Source organism: Gossypium hirsutum, chromosome A01 (genome assembly GCF_007990345.1).
Source record: "Gossypium hirsutum isolate 1008001.06 chromosome A01, Gossypium_hirsutum_v2.1, whole genome shotgun sequence".
NCBI classification, from domain to species: domain Eukaryota; kingdom Viridiplantae; phylum Streptophyta; class Magnoliopsida; order Malvales; family Malvaceae; genus Gossypium; species Gossypium hirsutum.
Window position 1 is genome coordinate 119,296,100 of NC_053424.1, and position 20,255 is coordinate 119,316,354.

At 31.0% G+C, this 20,255-nt stretch overlaps 2 protein-coding genes and 1 long non-coding RNA gene across 3 annotated transcripts; 1 reads left to right on the top strand and 2 right to left on the bottom strand.

Moving 5' to 3' along the window:
• Positions 1-1,563: 1,563 nt before the first annotated feature.
• On the bottom strand, positions 1,564-2,333 carry LOC121230673 (uncharacterized). Its single transcript, XR_005928743.1, has 2 exons — positions 2,116-2,333; positions 1,564-1,834 (listed from the first exon to the last, which is right to left on the bottom strand). It is a non-coding gene; the product is annotated as an uncharacterized lncRNA (long non-coding RNA).
• Positions 2,334-10,714: 8,381 nt separating this feature from the next.
• LOC107958057 (probable 2-oxoglutarate-dependent dioxygenase At3g111800) lies at positions 10,715-12,772 on the top strand. Its single transcript, XM_016893711.2, has 3 exons — positions 10,715-11,519; positions 12,009-12,339; positions 12,424-12,772. Exons 1-3 carry the CDS (start codon positions 11,026-11,028, stop codon positions 12,670-12,672), a joined length of 1,074 nt encoding a protein of 357 aa, XP_016749200.2. The 5' UTR covers positions 10,715-11,025; the 3' UTR covers positions 12,673-12,772.
• Positions 12,773-17,086: 4,314 nt separating this feature from the next.
• LOC107958058 (dnaJ homolog subfamily B member 13) lies at positions 17,087-20,082 on the bottom strand. The gene is made up of 3 exons (XM_016893712.2): positions 19,768-20,082; positions 19,255-19,670; positions 17,087-17,709 (listed from the first exon to the last, which is right to left on the bottom strand). The coding sequence occupies exons 1-3, from the start codon at positions 19,930-19,932 to the stop codon at positions 17,268-17,270; spliced, it is 1,023 nt and encodes a 340-aa protein (XP_016749201.2). The 5' UTR covers positions 19,933-20,082; the 3' UTR covers positions 17,087-17,267.
• Positions 20,083-20,255: the final 173 nt, after the last annotated feature.

Sequence of the window (20,255 nt, forward strand, 5' to 3'; positions counted from 1 at the left end):
CCATGAAATAGATCATCTATATAAGCTTTGAGGTCGACTAATCAAAGTTCTGCATAAGTTGTGTGTAAAGTGGCATAACAAAGCATTATCTCCATGCCTATCTTTTTCAAGTATTATGCTTGGGCCAAGACTCTTCGAAAACTACTGATCCCTTTTTTGTAATAGGGACAATTTTCTTCTTAAATGCAAATAAAAATCCGACACTTATGTTGCTTATAAAATATTTTAAAAAATATATATTATCACAAAATCAAAAAATTGTCGACCAATAATTCTTATAAAAGGATATCACTTATTTGTTGTTGCTCATTTTGGCACACAATAAATCACAAGTGAAATAACATTGAGTGTATTAACAGTTATATTTTAGTTACTATCAAGTTTGTAATGTTACCATAATGCTTTTGGTTATGAGCAGTAGAATATACAAGAGTGTTGAACATCGTGTGATCATGAACTCAAAGAAAGAGTGTCGAGCAATCTGATTTATAGTTAATCATTTAACCTAAAATAAGTTAGATTCTTGAGATGCTTCAAAAATTTTATCTTGAATAAATTAACCGCCAACTACATGCCAATGACATCGGTCCCCACACCAAATATATATATATATATATATTTATGAAAATCAACTTAATTCTTATCTTCACCTCTTCTCAAATCAATGTCAAAAAGTTTATTGAAAGTGTGTGAGAGAGTTGTTCTTAGCCTCCAAGTTTGACATGATTCTCAAGATTAATGGGACCATCTCAATTGGTTGTACTCTAACTTGTTTAGTTGCTCTTTGATTTTGACAACAGGTTATTTCAGTTTACGAATCGTACGATATTAAAGAATCTGACTCAAATTTATGCATGCAATTCTAGAGTGCCTAAAAACAAAAATAAAATAAAAGGATTTGATCGTTGATTTTCTCTTTTCCTTTCTTTTTCTTCTTAAATCATGTCACTTTTTTTAGGGTTTTAATCGCGCTGCTCCATCAGACGTAGAAAATATGATGGAACAAACTGTTTGCCATCAGAATTTTTAAATTGAAGATTGTGTTCCACTATACTAAATTAATTCCGGTAACGGAAGACTTCTCTTCACTGCTTTTTACTCTATGCTTAAAGTCTTCCATATCCGTGACATACAATATAGAAATGAAAATAGCAAGTAAATCCAAACTAACTCTAAAAATAATAAAAATTAATCAAAATTTAAATAAAACACAAATAATCCGAAAAATTATAAAAAATAATAAAAACTAACTTAAAATGCTAAAGTTACCTCCTAAAATACTATAAAAATTATGCTAAATTAACTCTAAATATAAGAGATATCACTCATCGAGATTCATTGGCTCCTATTGGATATCTTGCACCAATCTAAACTATCATTTCACTCACTTATATGTTATCACTCGACGATGTAGAAGATTATTAGCGATCTTGACCCTCTCCCAAAATTATCATGCTCGTATTCTTCCAATGGCACAATGACAATTGTAATGACCAATTTTGGCCCGGGCCCGCTAAAACCCCAATCACACATATACATATAAAATATCTACAAATAAATAAATGAATAAAATAAAGTCCATTTAGTTAGTGTCCTATTACAAGCCCAAACAGTCCACTAAAATTAATACCCTAGCCCATTTACAAAACAGTCCAAAGCTTCAAGGCCCAAAATAGCCCAAAAGCTGAAACAACTTCAGTAACCTTAGGTCACTCCTCCTTCTTGCGCCGCAACAGCAATCGGACAGCAGCTCCGTGCCTCCGTATGCCCTAATGTTTTAGAAGCCACGCCCGCGCCAGCGCAGTCCCGTACCCGAGCGCCATGCACCCTGTACCTGCAAAGAACGGACAAACGCACAACAAAACAAACAAAACAACGAAGAATATTGTATTTTTCGATTTATTTTTTATCATTTTTACCCCGATTCGGCTATAAAGCCAAGGGATTTCACCAGTTGTAAGAAAGGAGGCACACAATCAATACATTTGAAATACCAAACACAAAGGAAATTAAAAGGTGAGATTCAGATTCCGAGTTCCTTTTTTTTTCTTTTTTCGTTTCCCCCTATTTTCTTGAACAAAGAAAAATCAAAGAGAAAAGAGACAAAAGCTTTACCTTCGTGAGTGCGCCTTGGAGATCTCCATCCCCTTCGTCGATATCGAAGGCGGAGAGAGGGCTTTGTGGCTAAAGTCATTAAACTGTGGAGTCCAGTAGAAAGAAGGCTCCACCGCAGGCTTTTATCCATCAATCGTCGTGGTGGATTAAAGGTCGAACGGCGGCTGAATGAGGGCAAGTACTTAGGGTTTCGACTTTCCTTGTCTGCTTTGCTAAAATACTTTGATGTTTGGGCCGATTTTCCCTTCTAGTTGAATGCATGGAGTGACGCCGTTTCAGGCTAAGTTCAATAGCCTTTGAAACGACGCCGTATGGACCCATCTGGCATGACCCGCACGCGTGTGACCTGACCCGGGGAGGATCCGCGTGCTTCCCATGAATGGGAAATTTGCCTCTTAAGTCCTTCCCTTTTGCCCCGCGTTTAAACCAGCCCATCTGCGCTTTTTTTTGCTTTTTAATTTCTTCCTATAATTTGCTCTATTTCGCAATCGAGTCCGCGCTTGTGCGCAGCGTTTTAGGGCATGGATTAATTCCATTCTGGGCCCCTACGCATTTGTGCGTTTCGCACTTTGGTCCCCTTTTTGATTACTTTATTTATAAATTAGCCCATTTATTGTAATTGTATTTTGATTAGATCCCCATTTTATCTAAATAGTTCATTCCCTTTATAATTTGTCCCTTTTTTTATTTTGTAAATTATTTTAATAATTTTATTTCATTTTAAAACCACTATTGTAATGTTTTATTTTTTTTATATACGCTATTATACATATGTATACATACCTTATAGTAAAATTATTTTATTCTATGCATCTTATTAATTCTATATTATTTTACGCATATAGTCTTTTAAATTTATTCTCGTCTTTTATTATATAATCTTACATAACATATATTTTAAATTATTATTATATATATTTTTATCGTTATTTATATTTGGTCTATATATTATTAGACCCATGTATTTTAATGTGTATTTTTGCTATGATAATATGTTTTGTATATATGTTCTATATAAATTATTTTTATACTTACCTATAATAGCATATATATTTGACTTACATACATTTTTAACCTATACGTATTATCATTTTCTATACAAATTTACATGTAATTACTTTTAAATTTATGTATATATATATATTAATACATTCACTACTTTAATGGATTTTTCTATTTTTAAAACCCTTTTTTCTTTGTGATTTATCAAGTATTTTCAATATACATATATGAAATAATTTTGGAAACTTCATTTTTTTGTAATTATAAAATTATTATCTTTGAGTAGATCTATATATTATATTGCTTAGGTATTTGTGTAGTCTATTATTTTAAACGTTTTGATATAAGGATATGTATAATTTTTTTTAGACTATGTTAAAAATATATATATCTTATTATTAATCTTATGTTCCTTTTTATAACAAACTTGCATGTACATATGTTTTATAAATCTATTTTGTGTATTAAGTCTTGTCATATATCTTCGTTCTCATTCTTTTATATTACATTATTTAAATCATCATGTAGTTGGTCAACTTATATTTTATACGTCCATTTATTCGTCATTATTGTGAAATAGTTTTATCCCATGTTGCTTCTTTGATTTGCATTTTATTTTGCGCCTCTAATAATTTTATTATGCCATATATACTGCCGTTGCATTTTATTTATTCATTGTTTCATATGGCCTTGTTAATTATTCTTCATGCATGGTTGAAATTGAGTTATATTTCCAAACTAGTTATGCTTATTCATTTAAGTTCTTGTAGTTGATTGTATTACCTTCATTTTTTCATTGTCGTATTTTTATGCATACACATATTACCCCATTTAATGTTTTCCACTTGATTTTTGAAATGTGGTTTTATAAAACCCAAATTTCGTGATCAATGTCGTCTTATTTCAAATCGAATCGATGCGTTTTAAGCTAGTTTCACAATTTTTTTAGAAATTCTTTAAAATGAAGACGATATCCGATATTTGGCAATTCGCGGAATCGTGCCCTAACGTGTTGGGTTGCAATTTCGCGTTTGCTCAAAATAAGCGAATATCCCTTCAAAGTTTCACTCGTGTCTTCTAAAAATCCTTTAAAACAAAGGCAATACTCGGTGTTTGACAATTCGGGAATCATGCCCTATCGTGCTGGGTTGTGATTTCTCGTTTGTTCAAAACAATCGAATATTCCTTTAGGTTTTCACTCACATTTTCTAAAATCCTTCAAAATGAAGGTAATGTTCGATGTTTGGCAATTTGAGAATCGAGCCCTATCGTATTGGGTTGCGCTTTTCCATTTCTCCAAAATAATCGAGCATTTCTTCGGTATTTCACTTGTATTCTCTAAGGTGAGGCAATGTTTGATGTTTGGAAATTCGAGGGATCGTGCCCTACTGTGCTGGGTTTCAGTTTTTCGTTGGACCAAATAGTTTAGCATCCTCTTGTTAATTTCAAATTATAAATTTTCGGACGTCAAAACAAAAAGATTTTTGACAATCAACTCGGATTATTCAACTTTTATTAAAAAGAGCCACATTCCAAAAAACATTTTTTTTAGACATAAGGACAATATTTAATTGATTTGGTACCAATTTTGGGGCGTAGTGAGGGTGCTAATCCTTCCTCATGCGTAACCGACTCCCGAGCCTATTTTTCTAAAATTTTCGTAGACCAGAGTCATTGTTTTAGTAAATCGCAAATCTTTTATTAAAATAACCAAATTTTTAGGTGATCCGATCACACCCAAAACAAAAAGATCGGTGGCGACTCCATATGTTTTGTTTTTCAAAAGTCGATTCCCCCATTTTTATTAAATTAAAAATTTCAAAACATCTGAAAGAGGGATAGTTTCGACAACAATAATATCACTACAACCTCCACCATAACAAAATAAAATAAAATAATCACAATTATATGAATTTATGATAATAAGCATATTAACTATATATGAATATATCAACAACTTGTTCATATGCATATTGGTCATCCATTTCTTATTGAATCCATCTAAAGTCCTTGGTTGAATTAGTATGATCCAAGAGACTTGCAAATATGTTCAAAATTTAAATGGAAGGCACATAATAAATATATATAATTTAACTTATTTTTACCTTCTTGTAAGAGGAAAAGCGTTTAAATACTTATATAGTAATGGGTGCTAACTAGGGCAAATCACCATCTGTCTCGTTCTTGTAAAAACAACCTTTTATTTCATTGATCACAATATAAATTATTCCCAGTATGAAGATAAACTAAAATTGCAAACCCTAGCTAAATGATCCAACTATATCGAAGTTTGATAGAATGGGAGACACATGCAATACACGAAAAAAAGTCAAACGTGTCTAGTGTCAATGTTCCTCCAATCATGCACGTAGGGCATGTACGCATGTACACATTGGAGTATTTATCGAACTTATCGATAGTTGCATTTTTAGCTAGCAGTTGCTCAAGTAGTGTTTTCAAATGTTTAAATGAAACAAAATAACCATTAATTAAGATATTTTTCTCCTAAAAAATTGTGCCCATTAATCCTAAATCTATGGGTATTCAATCTCCATCTTCCAACTAAGGCACCAAGAAACTCCCACGAGAGCTCCGGAAGTGTGGCATTTGGGGTAGTTAATCCAAATAGTACCATACTTATAAAGGTCATGGATCAAATTTGACCATGTCCAAAGCTCTCCAGCAGCTATTGTTTTGCCTATTCAAGCATTGTGAGACGTTACTCCGCTCTCTTCAGAACTGAAAAAAAAAAATTTGAGGGTGAATCACTCTTCAATAATCATTATATAATACAATCTAAGGAATACTACTTTTACTTTTATATTATCAACACGATACTTCAAAAATATAAAAAATTACATAAAAATAATATGAATACACAAATAGATTTAAAATTTATAATATAAAAATAAAATAAATTAACATTCAAATTACAAATCTACTTCTATTCAATTATACGACATTTGACTGATTAAGTTTTAGTTTAATTCACATTATTATTATTATTATTATTATAACTTAAAATATGTAAATTTAGATGTGCTTTAATACTTAATATTAATATTTGTTCACTTCTTTTTATGGCTTGTTTACAAACAATGATTTTTACTAATATGGAACATGTATGAAGAGGGATTGGACAAAATATGTCATGCTTAGTCTGTCACCATGAGACAGAAGATATTCTACACGTCCTTAGAGACTGTCCGGCTGCTAAAAAGGTTTGGATGTACTTCGTGCCAAGAAACTGCCGACCCCACAGTTTTTCTTGAATAATCTCTTGGATTGGGTCAGAACAAATTTGGAAAATCTTGGGTGGCTGTTGTGGAATAGGGTCCCTTAGTCGTTTCTTTTTGAGTTGTTAGCATGGTGTATATGGAATAATAGAGATCTCTTTGTTTTCTAAAGAATATATTGGAGTTTTTTAGAAACCATCAAGATATCAGTAAGCTAGGTAAACCATCAAGAATATAATTGGAATCCATCTAAATAACGTAATTTAGGTTTAATTAAGTTTTTGGAATGGTAGGATAGTTAATGTTAACTTTAACTAATTAGATTAGTTAAGTTTTTTTTTTTAAAATATACGATATTTTAGAATTCCATTTTAAATTAGACACTATGCATATGTCGACTGCATATACTAAGAAAATATGTTATTTAATTTCGACCGTTCAAGTTTCAGACCAGTTCTTGTCTCTATATCAAATACGGAAGATTAGTACACACTCAAAATAAATGTGCTCTTTAACTAAATTTTTTCTACACCAGTCGACATACACCTAAGGCGAGGATTATAGCAGATCAATAATTATATATGTCCAATAACAAGGTCCACCAAAACAATGCATTTTATGACATAAAATGTCGGTTCTGACAGCAGTAACTGGCTTCCATGATCTGACACTAATGATCTATGTCACCTTTATGCATGTCCTGTTTTGTAAGAAACTAAACTATACACATTTGTATGTCGGCATGCTTATCCAATGCAGCGGATAAATATTGGGGCGCAGACATTTTGATGAACCTGGATAAGATGATTTGAGCTAAGCTCATGGACAAACGAAGAGACTGATATTTGCCGGCATTTGCCAATGCCCACGTTTTTTCTTTTGAAATCTTACAGGAGAAGAAAAACAAGTTGAATAATTCAAGTGTCTCTTTTTTACTTTAGTGTCACACTATTTTTTTGGATTTGGAATCATCACGGAACTTAATTTTATGGATTTGGTTTGAAATTTATTTTATTTATTGAGTTCAGTTTTAATCACCCCCAAACAATCAAAATCATGCCTACTGATATTTGTTTTTGTTGCCTAGTCAAAAGTAGTTTGCTAACTGTTCATACAACTATGTCAAAAATGGTTTAGGGAAAAATGGAAGGTTTTTTAAGTGAGATTTTATATTTTTTTTAGAGTAATGTTGTTTTTGGGAAATGATTGTATGAAACACCGATGCTACTTTATCTATATCTCTTTTTCAATATTTTAATGTCATATCAGTAATTTTATCTTAACATTAAATTATTAGAAATGGACAATATTTCTATTTCATACAATCATTTCTTTAATGTCTTTCAAAGAAATCTATGCAAATTTCTTAAAATCAATGTTTAATTGAGAAGAACAACTGGTTAATAATGAGTTAATTGCATTAAACACCTTTAAACTATTAATGTTATATTAATAAGGTTTTTTATTATTAAAATTGTTAATTTAATCATGAATGAGACAGATTTTATATGACATAATTTAAAATAAAAAATTAAAAAAATATATTGTAAAAACCTTATATTTTTATAAAAATTTTAGTTGGTTCATTCTTTTCTTTTATTATAGTTTTCGATTTCTTTTTAAAATTTTCATTTTAAAGAATATCATATAAGATTTTACATGTTGTTTAATGGTTAAATCAAAAATTTTAATAATAAAAAATTATACTGCTATAACATTAATAATTTAAGAGATATAATTAAAATAGGGTGAAATTACCTATTAACCACTTCAATTCATGTAATGAATAATAGATTTGTCATATATGATGCTATCATTGAATTTGGCTTTTGTGATTAAATATATGTGTATAGTTTAAACAAGCAAGAGAACAAAGATTGTGTTTATATATGCTAGTATAATTAACTGGTTTGGCTTTTGTTTGGGAAAAAAATAATCCTTTTAATAATTAAATATCTATTTTACTTATAAAAAGATTATACATTCCATTATGAATAGATAAATATTCTCGATAGTTGGTACAAAATCTATACAAGTAACCTTTTAAACATATGAGTCTTGAGAGTTGTTACAATCAATTCTCTTATTAACCTAAAATACAATATAATAATAAAGTCAAATGTAAATTGGACTATTGGAGATATGTCTTTAATGCTATTTTGATCGATTTTTCGCAATTTAAGGGATCTTATTGTTGGATCTAATATGATCCAACCTTCAAGATAAGTTGCTTCAAATTGATTGATTTTCATAGACAAATCTTCATACTTTCACAATATCAGAATCTTTTAAAGCTTAAAAATTTTGTTTCAAAATTTGTCAACTTCACATATAAAAAGTAACTAACAACGTATATTGTAGTGTTCGCCATAATGGCTACTACCATTAGCACTTCGATAGTCACTTGAAAAACACTTGCCTCAATAACCTCCTCTCTGGACCAAGTTTTACAACAAAATTGTTATAATAGACGTCGATAATAGTAATAGAATGATTGCAAAGAAATAAGAAAAGGAAAAATAAAACACACAGATTTTATATGGAAATCCTTTTGAGAAAAAATCACAGGCAAAGGAGAAGAAATTCATTAATGTTGGAAGCTAAGTGATACAAGGAGTTTTGACTACATATATTTAAAAGTTGAAAAACACAGCTTTTGTTTCAATATTCTATGGCCCTCGACCTCTCGCCCCTACAAATCCCCTTATTTTGCCATTTTATTTAGTTCGATTGGCATGGGTATTGTTGTCAATGTAGGAGAACGTTAGTTAAGCGGCTATGGATTAAAAAATAAATAGGACCAAAACCTATAATGAGATTGTTCAACAAAAAAAAAAACCTCTATTCATTACATTTTAAAAAACAATATATTAAAACAATTATATTTCTTAAAAATTATAAGCCTATTCACATTAGACAAATTCATTCATGATATTTTTAAATTTTTTTATTCTTGAAATAGCATAATCCCACATCTAAATAAATATAAAGTTGTGAAGTGTTTATACTATTATAAATAGAGATGATTTCTCCAATTTTAAATCATTCTAAAATTTATCATTTTTTTTATGAGGCAATTTTTCCTTCTTTTTATTTGTAATTTTTTATTTGTACCTTTTACAGTGAAATATATTTAATAGTATCCAAAAATGTAAACATATTTCACATAACCTCGTTAAATTTTTTATAAGTTAAATTTTAAATGAAATTATCTGTGACTGTCCTAATTTTTCTTAAAAATTAAATTTAATATAATTTTTCAGTACAATAATTTATTCTTTTACCCTATTCTGACAACATTTTCCATATTCAACCTTTGTACGAGTTTTTTTCAACAACCCACGTAAGTGTACCATACTCTAATATTTTAATATCAGCTGTTAGGTTTTCCTTCAACTCTTTAACATATACTAAAATTTCATGCGTGTTTTTTCGAGTGGATGAAAATCTAGAAAAAGAGAAAATGTATATTTGCTTTTAAAGCAATGGTCCGGCAGTATCTACGAGTGACACGTACACTATAAAAAATTCCAGGTGGGCCCAATAAAAAAATCAGAATATTACATTCCTGTCCCGTCCTCGAAAACAACACGTGTGTAATTTAAATTAATGAAAAAAGAAAAGAAAGTTCCTCGTCTTCCTACTTGTGGTGGTGGTCGTGAGTGGCGGATCCAGGAGCTCCCAGCTATCCATCTTTTGAAATGAAAATTTTTTTATTTAGATACTTTATAATTTATAAAATTTTAAATTAATAATAATAAAATTATTTTTTAATTTTTTAAAAATAATAATAATTTAATTTAATTCTTTAAAAAATATAAAGATATAAATTATTAAAATAATAAAATTACGTAAAATATATATAATTCTATTCTTCCACAAAAAATTTCTATCTCCGCTACTGGTGGTGATGCAAATTTTCCTTATTAATTTGCATTACCTAAGGAAAGCTTATGCTAAGCTTTTTTTTTTTTATATTAATTCTAAACAAAAAAAAAATCTGATTTTGTGATGACAATTTTTTTTTCTTTCCATTTATTTAGAGAAGTAACTTTTAAGATAATTCAAAAAGTAACTTACAAATGAATGTTCTATTCATCTCAAAAAAAAAATGAATGTTCTATTGAGGGGGGAGCTAGGGAAGGGCAGATTATGTGGCCTTCACCTTCAAAATGAAAAATTACTCATATAATCCTTTTAACTTTTAAGACACCACAAGTTAATATAATGATAAATTTATACTTTAGCCCTTTAAAAATAAATTATTCATTTTTAGCCCCTAAAACACTTAGCTTCACTTTTGATTACATTTTTGGAACATTTCCACCATTTAAATTCTATAAAATATGATAAATTTCCATTATACGTCTTCTCTATTATTTCTCACCACATGAATGAAAATATTTTCTCGGAAAATTTTAAGCACCTTGGTTTGCTTCCCTATTTTTTTTTTTTCATTGTTGCAAATTGCAAAAAATAAGCTAATCAACTTCATCACGGCGCCGAAAAATGCGTTCCAATCCTTATATAAACCCCTTCACTCCCTCTCTTCTTCTCACCATCACTAGCTAATCCTATACATATATATACGCATCTATATTTTTATCTCTTCCTTCGTTTTTTTTTTATTTGCAGAAAAAGAAAAAGAAAACCCTGGAATTAATGTTATAAGATGATGAATTGTCTTCAGAGTTGGCCTGAACCGGTGGTTCGAGTTCAATCTTTGTCTGAAAGTGGCATACGAGCTATTCCAGAGCGGTATATCAAGCCGCCAAGTGACAGGCCCGGTTTTGAGAAACAAGAACACGTTGATATTCCCGTTGTTGATCTTAAAAACCTGTTCAGCCATGACCATACCCTGCATGAAGAAACCCTCAAACTCATCTCCAGCGCGTGTAAAGAATGGGGTTTCTTCCAAGCTGTGAACCATGGCATTAGCCATGAGCTGATGAAGCGTACGCGCGAGGTGTGGCGTGAGTTCTTTAACTTACCGCTTGAAGTTAAACAAGAATACGCCAACGCGCCGACAACCTACGAAGGGTACGGTAGTCGGCTGGGTGTTCAGAAAGGTGCTATCCTTGATTGGAGTGATTACTTTTTTCTTCATTATTTGCCTGTTTATTTGAGGAATCCAAGCAAGTGGCCTTCACTGCCCTCATCTTGCAGGTGAGTTACAACTCCTTTTTAACTCGAATACCCTTAATCACATTAAATCTGAATTAAATTTTTATTGACACTTTATTCCCAGCAGCCCACCATAGACCAAAACCTCAATATGGGATTTTACTATAAGGTTACTATATACAGTATTATGTACGTTAGGCTTAATGGCAAAACAACGTCAAAGTAATCCAGATTTGGTCAGAATATATATATATTCAGACCACCATAATTGCATGGCTGCGTCCTAAATATTTAGAGATGTTTATTTTTGACCCTTTAATACTATTTTTTTTATTAAGCTTTATGTGATTGTTGGTCATTTTCAAAGTTTAGAAAGAACAATTCACCCTAGACATTAACTTTGTTGTTCGGCATAGTAGACTATATTTTGATGAAAAGTGAAAAAAGGTATATGTATTATGTAATTTTATAATATTATATGGTACCTGCAATAGTAATACTGAACTAGTCCTGTTAAAATTTCGGATGTAGGGATTTGATTTCCGAATATGGTGCTGAAGTTGAAAAACTATGTGGAAGGCTTCTCAAGGCCATGTCTATTAGTCTTGGATTAAAAGAAGATTATCTACAAAATGCATTTGGTGGAGAAGATATTGGTGCTTGTTTACGGGTCAATTTTTATCCAAAGTGTCCTCAACCTGACCTTACACTAGGCCTTTCGTCCCACTCGGATCCCGGTGGCCTGACTCTGCTCCTCCCCGACCACGACGTTGCTGGTCTCCAAGTTCGTAAAAATGGCAAGTGGATCACTGTGAAACCCGTTCCCAATGCTTTCATCGTTAACGTTGGAGACCAGATTCAGGTTTCATTTTCTTTTGTAAAATTTTATAATTTAATCCCTATATTTACCATTGAGCATGGGGTGTGAATCTTGTTTATGTTTTAGGTGATGAGTAATGCGATTTACAAGAGTGTTGAACATCGTGTGATTGTGAACTCAGCGAAAGATCGAGTTTCCCTAGCTTTCTTCTACAACCCCAAGAGTGATCTACTCATTGAACCAGCCAAGGAGCTTGTAAGTGAGGACCGGCCAGCGCTATACAGTCCCATGACGTTCGATGAGTATAGGCTTTATATTAGGACCTACGGTCCATGTGGCAAAACACAAGTTGAATTTTCGGAATCTAATAGATAGTTATTAATATATATATATATGTATGTGTGTATGATCATATTATATAACTGTGTGTTACTATTTGATGTTTTACGTAAGTGTTTCACGAATGGTATTGTGTAATATTACCAAAGTTCTCAGTTCTCAATGCTCTTTTAGTTTGCTTCACAATTTAGTTTAAGACATTAAATTAAAATTGTCTCAACATTTTAAGGAAATATATTAAGATATTAAAGGATAAATAAGAAACAAAATGATTTGAAATTATGGTATACTCCGATTGAGAGAGTCTGATTGATTTCGGATTAAATTAATTTTGGTTAGTTGAATTTTAAATTATTTTGATCTGTTCCTTTCTATTATGGTAGTTTAATTGTGAAATTTATTTGTTTTTATATTTTCAGAACTAGTATGGAAATTGCGCTTATTATTTCAATCGAAATAGTTTTATCCCATCGGATAGTCATTTTACGAGTTTTATAATTTGAAGAAATTTATTACTCTAAAGAAATCTATTTCAATTTTTAATCCAAAATTATTCTTGTTCCCATTTATGATCTACATCTTCTAAAATTTTTCTTGAACAAATTACATCATTTCAAGTTAAAATTAGGACAATTATTCGATAAATTGCATATAAAATTTTATTAATTCTACAAATAAATTAAAGGCGTAACAAGTGTCGTGTTTATTTATATATATATATATTTTATGTTGGATGAAATTGATTGTTTGATTTTATTTATTTTGGCGGTGGTTATGATCCCACAGATTGATGGGTGTTGTTGAGTGTTGACAATGAATGTGAATGAGTTTCACGTTTTCCCTCATGGGTTATTAAAGTTCTTTATTCATAATTAATGTTTCCGTCACGTGGACTTGTTATAATATACAAAAATAGCTTTAGTTGCTTAATTTACTGGAAGTTGAAAATTTGTGTAAGTTTGAATGCTTTATTTTTACTTAGAATAATGATTTGACTTTGATTTAGTATTAGCTTAATTGTTATAGATATTGTTATTAATGTAAAGAAGATGTAAGTTCGAGCATGCTGAATTGTATTATTCTCTTATGTATAAATTAGAAAGGAGCTATAGGTAGTTCTAAACTAGGGCGAAGTTAGAAAATATTTTTAAGGGAACCGAAATTAAATTTTAATTTATAATTTTTAAATAATTAAATCAAATTTTTATCATTGTTAGAAATGTCAAAATACAATTTTATTTTTATTAATTTAAAATTTAAAAATTTCTAAAAGGTCTAAAAAGACTGCCAACCTCTCTGGATACGCTATTTGTTTTAAACATTGTGTCTAAAAATCAGATATTATCTTTAAGATTATATATTAAAGTTGGGATATAAATCTATAACATAAAAAAATTAAGTCAATTATGTAATAATTAAAAAAGGACCAAATTGCCCCTGGATTTTAACCTCAGCTTTTTTCATAGATAGGGACATGGAAATTAAGTGGGCCAATAATTATAAATATAATAATATCCTAACAAACTCCATTAGATGAGCCAAATAATCATAATAATAAGGGTACTAATGTAATTAAATTATTATTAAATTTATATTTTGATCACTTAATTTTAAAAAAAATTATAGAATGGTCATTAAATTATTAAAAATTTTCAAATAATTATAATAATAAGGGTACTAAATTATTGATTTATTAAGTTCTTTTTTTTAAAGCTTGATTAGTGAGTTTTAAGTGACAATTCAGTGACTAAGATGGTAGGTCAGTACCCATCGATGAGTAGCAAAACACACCTTAGATCCAAATTAATTTAACGGACAGTATTAGAGATCAGAGAAGAAAGTTATGAGATTTTGATTCGCAAATTCGTGATGTTCCAAACTACTTCATAAAAAAAACTGAACTATAGAAGTGAAGAGAAATGAGAACTTTCGATTGGTGCAGAGGTACAAATAGAGAAGGTCATATAATAGCGATTTTAATAACTCGATGACTTAAATGGAACATTTCGAATAATTCAATGACCATTTTGTAACTTTTTTAAAGTTGAGTAGTTATCAAAACATCAATTTACTAATAATTTAGTAGTATTGGGTATAGTTTACCTAACAATAATATCAACACTCATATGATAAGAAATTTGGTGCATTTTAAGTAAAATTTTGGGCTCGAGTTTTGTGGATAAAAGAAAACAACGATAAGAGAACTTTGCCCCTAATTTAAAAGGTGACTAGACTTGACTCTAGATTTAGTTAAGATCCAATTTAGATTAAATTCTACTATGTATAGCCTCTCACTTTAAATTTCAATTTACAACAATAATATCAACACTCATATGATAAGAAATTTGGTGCATTTTAAGTAAAATTTTGGGCTCGAGTTTTGTGGATAAAAGAAAACAACGATAAGAGAACTTTGCCCCCAATTTAAAAGGTGACTAGACTTGACTCTAGATTTAGTTAAGATCCAATTTAGATTAAATTCTACTATGTATAGCCTCTCACCTTAAATTTCAATTTGATTGTAATTTGTAATGATCTATTAATAGCTAAGAGTTAATTATACCAAATATTTTCAACTATAACCATCATTTTAAATTGGTCCTTAAACTTTAAAAAAATCTAATTACATCCTCAAACTATTAAAATTATATGAATTAAGTTCTTCCATTATTAAAAAATCTAATTTAATGGCTAGATGAAACAGAAAATCTCATCGGGCATTATTTAAAATAAAAATTTAAATGAGAAAGTTAACAATAAAACTTTTGTAAAAATTTCAAAAACAAATTTTTTTTACAATATCAATTTTCTTCAAAAATTCATTTTAAATTACGCTGCATAAGATCTTACGTGTCATTTAATAATTATATTAACGATTTTAATAACGGAATCCTAATTAATATAACCTCGACAATTTAAAAATATAATTATAACATTTAAATATTTAAAATGAGGATCATGATTTAGAATATAATTATATTTCTTAAAAAATAAAATAAAAAGTAGATATCCTAAAGGCACGTTGCTTTTCCTCAACATAAATCGCCTCGTGATTGAATTCTCTATCACATCGACAGCAAAGCAACTCTTTTTTCAATTTCAAATCCTTTATGTTTATTTGACTCGTTCTCATATCACTATCATACCACGTTTTTTTTTTATGCTTTCTTAATTCTCTCTCCCCGCCTCTTTCTACAAATTTTGCTATTAATCCCTACATTGTAAGTTACCAATTTAGTCCTCCCCTAGACCCCTACTCTAATTTTATCATTCATCGTTACCAATTTAGTCCTCCCCTAGACCCCTACTCTAATTTTACCATTTATCAGTTTTTACCCTCAAAATTCGAAACTTTAACTTGGCTCAAGGCGTTTAAATCCGTTAAAACAATTTCTAAAATCTTATACGAAAACCACATCAAGAAAAATTACAAACTCAAATATCAAATTATGAAAGCCGAACATAAAAATATATACAAAATTAAACCCACGCTTAAAATATCTGCTCAAAGCCTAACCTACATTTCTTTTGTTCAAACTCACATATTTCGAATGAACTTCGACCTTCAATATAACTCAAATAACATAATTAATCAATTAATTAAAATACGTTAAGTAAACACACAACTTGAATATGACATTAAACTAAAGGGTGAATTACCCAAAAATGCTGATTTTTAACCATATATACCAGATTAGGCCGATTTTAGCAAAATTTACCAAATTAAGTTAATTTTGAAAAAATGCGTCCAGCTGGAGACGCTTTCGTCTTTGACATGGCAAAATAGTTAAATGTTAATACTTTTAAATTTTTAATTATTTTTTTAACATATTAGTTCTTTGATTAGATGATTAGATAGTTACAATTACACCCGAAACTCAAGAATAAAAATACTAACATTTAACCATTTGGCCAAAGCTAAAAGCACGTCCAGCTGGAAGCGTTTTCCTACCATATCCATTGAAAACGCGTCCAACTGAACGCGTTTTCTCAAAATTGACCTAATCAGGTAAATTTGCAAAAACCAGCCAAATCCAGTAATTATGGTTAAAATTCAGCATTTTTGGGTAATTCACCCAAAACAAATAAACCTGACACTCCATTTTTTAACCCACCATATCCAAGTTACCCACGCAATAGAAAATAAATATTTAAAATTTGATCAACATGTTCTAACTATATTCCACTAAATAACATTCAACAACAAAATTGACAGCTAAAAAAAACTTAGATTGATACAATAAAAATGCTATTAGAAGAATGATCAAATTAACCCAAAATGTTATTACCATCATTAGTTACTTGATGATGATGATGATGGGTTAGTCAAACAAAATATAGTTTTGCTAAGTGAGTATTAAACAAAATAATGACCTTAACTTTAAGAACCTGGCTAGTTTCTGCAACATTAAGAACCCAGCAGAGAAAATGAAAAATATATAGAAAGTAATTCATGAACTCCCCTAGGTAATTGTTATTCAGCCCATCCCAGTTCAGCAACACTTGAATTTCTCATTTCCAAGAAAAAAAAATAAAACATATAAAACAGAAACATAAAAGAAAAGGAAAAATGTTAACTTACACAAGTTGGCTGATTGTAGCAATTAGCAAACAAGGGGTACCACCAATTCTTAGGGAGATCCGATTAACCGCTTAATACCGGTTTTCTGCTCTGCTGTAAGCTTGGTAGGGAACTTGATGTTGAATTTGATTCTCAAATTTCCTTTCTTTGAAGGATCTTTAGGAATAGGCATTCCTTCCCCTTTTACAACTTCTTCATATGTTGGACTGATGATGTTGTTGATAGGGACAGTCAGATTCCGTCCATCAAGTGTTGTCAGCTGTGCTGTATAACCAGTTAGAGCTTCCACCAGAGATATCTTCTGAGTTACGATAAGATCATTGCCGTCTCTCTTGAACACACTGTGAGGCTTCTCATCAATGATGAAGACAAGGTCGGAGGGAATAACCCCTCGTTGCTCATTTCCCTTCTCGGGAAAAGTTATTTTTGTGCCTTTTTTCCACCCCGGCTTAATATCAATGGTAAGAATTTCTTCCACTGTAGTAGGTCTCCTGTACCGGGAAAAACAAAAATCAAAATGTTAAGGATGATGTAAACTATTAAACATTTCCTTAACCTACAAATATGGAGTTTCTTTGCGGGGCCACACTGCACATCAGTGTTGTCGAGGCATGCGCCTAGGCATGCCTGTGCCTTGCGCCTTACACAGAAAAAACACCTTAGCCCCTTCCAGGTGAGGCCCATTTGATCAGGCACACACCTTGTGTGCCTGGGCATGCTTTAATTCCTTTTGCTTTTCACTGTTTTCATTTGATATACCTTGTCTAGTACTAGAAAGCTCTATACTTCTCAATATTTGAGAATTCAACAACAAACGATGACCATAAGGAAATCATGAATATTGACCAATAAAAAAATTTGCATGTTTTGTAGATAAACTAGATCACACTTTAGAGTTTACTGTTATATATTAAGCTTCATATATTATATACAAGAACAGACTTGCAAAACTCACACATATACATATTGTGATTTACTTAACTTAGGCTATCTTTTTTCCGCCTGAGGCAATATAAGGGTGCTAGTGCCTGGAAGGCACCTTCCGCCCTTGACAACACTGCTGCACAATATGATTGATCATAGACCATAATTTGACTACTTAATATAAACAGTGCCACTTTAAAAAGTGAACGGTTAAGCTCAATTTTTTTTTTGCATAAACAAAAAAAATGAACACAAACAATATAACTTAAAAAATAGAATCTTCAGTAAACATCAAGAAATCTTCAAAGTTGATCACAATCATATACAAAGAAGCTTCATTATCAATCTAATCCTACTGACAGAGAAGGAAAGGGTAAAACTAAAACCCTTCATCTAGGAGGGAGCATCAAAATAGCAGGAATGTCATTCAAATAACTGCTCGTAAGGAGAAAGAGGATTGAAATGTAAACCAAAACCATTACAAAAAGGAGAAAGAGGATTGAAAAACAAAATCATTTTGCTAAACAAGGAAGACGATTGAATACAAAGAAAGAGTATACCTTGTGGCAATGAAATCTAAATCATCTGAACATTAATACCTCAAATCAGAAAGGAAGGAATTCATATAGTCAATGTAAACTTAAGACCATAAAATCTCAATAATCACAATATTTTCAGTTCAAAACTGTCATGCAAATATGTCATCACGTATGAAACAATCAATAATATGTCATCACGTACGAAACAATCAATCATTTTAAACCATAAGCAATTTAGAACCCCATTATCCAAAAAAATAGCATCATCTTCAGCAAAAAGACAAACTTAGAATATAATCATATGCTGAAACTGTTAATCATTCCTTCTCTTATGCCTAAAAACCATTAAGAGGACTCAGTTAATTTACTAATTTACAATCTACACTAACAACAAGTTGTATTTCAAAACTGAAATTAGATCAACACATGAATCCAGCTGAAACTTTACTATCCAGAATTCCACATGATAAAATCAAGGCAGAAAAAACTAAGCATTACCAATTAATTAGCTTAGAAAAATAAGAATGATAATAGTAATAAGAAAACAAAGAGCTATGAAAATAAAAAAATTACCCGCTACCGTCCATAACATCCCTAGAAATCTTCATCTTCTTGGTAGTCCCTTTATACAAATCTTCCAAGCTACAAGGCAATGGCCGATCAATAGGGGCACCTTTTCGAGGCATAGTGGTAGAACCCTCACCAGCACCACCCCTAAACGAGCCGAATATATCTTCACCAAACATTCCCCTAGGGAACCCAGACGCCCCTGCACGTGGCCCACCCATATCACCCATCCCAAACGGACTCGAAAACCCAAAAAACTCCGAGAAAATATCGTCAGGGTTGCGAGTATTGAACCGGAACGTCGTTGGACCACCACTGTCACCGCCTCCAAAACCTCCCGCCCCTGGAGGCGGCATCTGGCCTTTTAACCCTTCTTCTCCGTATTGATCATAAACCGCCCGTTTTTGGGGATCACTCAGAACCTAAAATTAATCGGAAAAGAAGAGCATGCATTTTTGTTTTTAAAAAGAACATATTAAATTTTAATTAAAAAAAGGACAAAATAACAAAAAAATTTACATCATAAGCTTCAGAGATTTGCTTAAATTTCGCTTCAGCATCTTTCTTGTTGTTAGGGTTCTTATCAGGATGCCACTTCATGGCTAGTTTACGATACGCTTTCTTCAAATCTTCATCTTTTGCATTGCGGTCGACCTGAAGAATCTTGTAATAATCAACACCCATTCTTCAATTTGCCCCCGTTTTTGGCTGCTGCTGCTTGGGGATTTTGTTCTTTTTTTTTCTAATTTTTTCTTAATACTACAAACTTTTTCAGCTCCGATCTGAGTCTTCGACCAAAGATAAAATTGCTGAATCGGTCGAGTTAGACTGAGTTCATTATATACCAATGAGAGTTATGGGTTAAATTTAAGGGCTTAGGCCCAAACTGTTTTGTATGGGCTAATACTGTCTCCGGTCCCTGTAGTCTTTAGACTTTTGAAATTTAGTACTCCTGCTTTTAATTTCAGTTACACCAAATGTCACCAAACTATTAGTAAAATTAAGTT

Excerpts from the sequence above, each read along its gene's own strand:
- LOC107958057 (XM_016893711.2), top strand. The coding sequence starts at position 11,026 with ATGATGAATTGTCTTCAGAGTTGGCCTGAACCGGTGGTTCGAGTTCAA. Across the intron at positions 11,520-12,008 it reads TCACTGCCCTCATCTTGCAG|GGATTTGATTTCCGAATATG; the intron begins GTGAGTTACAAC and ends TTTCGGATGTAG. Across the intron at positions 12,340-12,423 it reads ACGTTGGAGACCAGATTCAG|GTGATGAGTAATGCGATTTA; the intron begins GTTTCATTTTCT and ends TTTATGTTTTAG.
- LOC107958058 (XM_016893712.2), bottom strand. The coding sequence starts at position 19,932 with ATGGGTGTTGATTATTACAAGATTCTTCAGGTCGACCGCAATGCAAAA. Across the intron at positions 19,671-19,767 it reads AAATCTCTGAAGCTTATGAT|GTTCTGAGTGATCCCCAAAA; the intron begins GTAAATTTTTTT and ends GATTAATTTTAG. Across the intron at positions 17,710-19,254 it reads GATGTTATGGACGGTAGCGG|GAGACCTACTACAGTGGAAG; the intron begins GTAATTTTTTTA and ends TTCCCGGTACAG.